Source organism: Tupaia chinensis, unplaced genomic scaffold (genome assembly GCF_000334495.1).
Source record: "Tupaia chinensis unplaced genomic scaffold, TupChi_1.0 Scaffold000545_1, whole genome shotgun sequence".
NCBI classification, from domain to species: Eukaryota; Metazoa; Chordata; class Mammalia; order Scandentia; family Tupaiidae; genus Tupaia; species Tupaia belangeri.
In genome coordinates, this window is record NW_006160057.1 from 93,780 (window position 1) to 97,103 (window position 3,324).

Consider the following 3,324-nt stretch of genomic DNA (forward strand, 5'->3'; position numbering starts at 1 on the left):
ATGCAAAAATGCATCATGACTCTCTTGACAATCAATAGAAAGCATATCTTGCTAGTGTATTAATACCAGCACCTCAATTTAAGTGCTCAGCAAAGAGGGAATAGAGCTAACAAGAATGAATGTGGAGAAACAGTATGGGGAAACTATAAATGGCATCTCAGGAAGGGCAGGGAGATTTCGAGGAGGTAGACAGGCATTATTTCATTATTCTGCTGTCATGGAGACCAAGAGACTATCTACAACAGAAAAAGATGATGTCAGTTTATAGATACTTTAAGGTAAATCTGAGCCAATAGGGCTTTAAAGATGAATTAATAGCTATACGGACATTAGCTAAAAGAGCCACTGGAAAGCGAAGGTGGGGCTTGTTCATGGGGGGCAAGAAAAGTGATCTGGAACTTGAGAAAATCTGCATGGGTGGGCATTTTTTGGAACTTATAAACCCAGAATTTGCTCTTTTATTAAATGCAAAATTGAATAGTTAGCCAAGGAAAACAATTTTTTTCTTATCACCATTATACAATTCAGATCAGATTACATAGTAAAACATTCTATAAAACACAGCTGCATGTAGCTTAGTGGGGATAAGTCCTGAGAGACACGTCCTTAGGTGGTTTCGTTGCTACAGAACTTCAGAGAATGTATTTACATGAAGCCTACTATAATCTTCCAGGACCATCATCTGGTACGACTGAAAAGTCACCTGGCGCATGGCTGCAGTATACTTCTAACGATTTCTTGTCGAAGGAATATCCCTTCCTGGCCTTTCTCCATAAACATTCAGCACTTTATAACCAGTACTAAACTTGTACAGATGTATCACTGTCCTATAGGTTAGAAAAGTGCATCGGAAAGAAATTTCAATCACCGTAGTGTTATTTTCTGCAATTTTCACTCTCCTATAGCCGATAATCTTCAGGTCTGAAAGACAAAAAAATCAACATTTATTTCTTTATGAATCATCATTTCATTTTCTCCTGCTTGATGGCAGATTATTTTTCGAATTTAGAATGATAGTTCAATGAGAAATATAGATTAAGCACTATCTCTAAATTTTTTGGTGAGAAACAATAAAGCTAAATCATCACAAAGTGGGATATTTAAGTGATAATTCTGAAGTTCTTTTGAAAGTATGAATATAACCATCTTATGTTTAATTATGAACATATTTATAAGTTAATAGCTTGAATTCAATTTCTCTGTTCTATGCTTAAAACACTCATAAACCCTCTTTTTAAAATAATTACTTTATTTAACTTTATTTATTCTAATTTGACAGAGAGATACAGAGTGAATGAGTGAGAAAGAGAGAGAGAAAAAGAGAGAGAAGGAAAAAAAAGAGAATAAGAAAGCAAACAAGCTGCCGGGTTAGGAACTTGAACTAGTTGGCCATGTGGGAGACCAGTGTCCTTAACCACCAAGCCACCTGCTGGCCCCTCATAAAGTTATTTTTATTCAAACGATCGTGACCTTTAAAAGAATTTAAAATTCATAAAATGATATAAACTTACCCCACAAGGAAAATTTTAAATGAGTAATTTCTCTATTTATATTATTTTATCACATACTAAATTTAATTCTCATTATGATACACATACACAATATCTAGGTTAGTATAAGTCCTTGATGATATTTTATTTACACACACATAAATAAAGTTTCGTACTCATCTATGTATTTATAGTAATAACAACTGAAAGTTGCTTCTAGTAAATTGAAACAAAGAAACATTTCACATAGTGCTATATCACATATATAGAGGTAATGATGCACAGGAAATTATAAAAAAAAAAAAATTCCAGTGTCCTATATCTTTTTAATAGTGTATTCGTAGGTGTTGAGTTCTCAAACAGAATTTTCTGAAGGCAGTTAGTAATAAATCAACTAAGTATTGGGCTGGCCCTATTTAGATCCCTTAACCAAAAGCTGACCACAGTTTGAATCTTGGCTCCAGCAGTTTGAAAAATATGCCAGGCACATGCCCACACATGCCCCAAATCCTGACAGGGTGGAAAATAGAGAAGAAGGGATTGTGGCATAACCACAGCCCATTTGGGGATTTTTCTCTCTCTCTTTTCTGTCTCTCTCTGGTGAGCACAAGGGTCTTCTGGCAATTGAAAAAATAAATAAAACAAATGAAATAGGTATTTACAAACAGCTATCAAAATATTTAATAGTTTATTTAAAAAGTAGATAAACTCTATTTGCCCTGAAACCACTTTATTTAGTCCTTTTCTATATTTATAGTGTTTTCAGAAACTGAATACTCACAAGGTACCCGATAACCCAACTAAAAAAACCAACAGTTTATTAGCTGAGTGTAAAAACTGTATTACAAATAAAATTTTTTATTACAAAACTTTGAGGAACACAGGCACTGGTCTGGGAAACTAGCCAGATATGCTTTACCATATCAGCCATCTATAACAACAAAAAGGAAAACCATACAAGGTTGTCACGGTGTCGGAGAAATCTCTTTTGAGAAGTCTGGGAAATGACAAGGTGACAGGACAGCTGCAAGTGGCTCCAGAGCACACCTTTTAGCCTTTGGTATGCAACTGGACACAATCAAAGCCGCTCTCGAGCCTCTCGGGCATATTTTCAAAACAACTTCTCCTCTCCAGCTGGTTTACATAACTACAAAGGGTGTTGGTGATGCATCTGGAAATAAATCATCTAAGCTAATGTCTTACAAGGAATCTTCAGCTCCACTCTATAAAATCTAATGTGTTTAGCCAGTCATTAGTTGTTTCCACACCAAAGGTGAATTTATTAAATCAAAATAAAATGACAATACTACTTTTCAGTGGAATTTAGAAGTACAATAAAACTGGAAATGTGTGTCAAGAGTACAATCTTCTATGTAAGAGAAGAATAATACTGACTTCAGAGCAACATACAGGGGTTTACTGAAGCCCAAATGTGTTTCACGGAGATCTGTTCTTTTAGGTTTTTTTAATAGGGTACGCACACTCGCTGCAGAGAAAGACAGTGAGAAGGAAAGTAAGAAATCACATGGGATGGCCACACCGTAACCTCTTCTCTTCCATTCTCCTGGGATTTGGGGCAAGCACACACAAGTGCCTCGTGTGAATTTCAAACCACCAGGTCTGGGACTTGAACCACATTTGGCCATGTGGGAGTCCAGCACTTCAACCACCGTGCCACCTGCTGGCCACTCAAAAAGATTTCTTTCTTTCTTTTTTTTTTTTTTTTTGAAGAGGTTTTTGCTATAGGGTGCGTGCACCAGCCAGTCAGCCAGACAGAGAGACAGAAAGCGAGAAATCACCCACCAGGGGGGACGTCCACCCCGTAATCCGTTCT

General features: G+C 36.4%; 1 protein-coding gene across 1 annotated transcript in view; it reads right to left on the reverse strand.

Moving 5' to 3' along the window:
• Nucleotides 1-438: 438 nt before the first annotated feature.
• MRPL13 (mitochondrial ribosomal protein L13) overlaps nt 439-3,324 on the reverse strand; it is a 33,761-nt gene continuing 30,875 nt past the window's right edge. Inside the window, exon 7 of the mRNA XM_006157519.3 lies at nt 439-921. Coding sequence (XP_006157581.1) covers nt 900-921 — 22 coding nt within the window. The 3' untranslated portion in view covers nt 439-899. The remainder of the gene's footprint in view (nt 922-3,324) is intronic.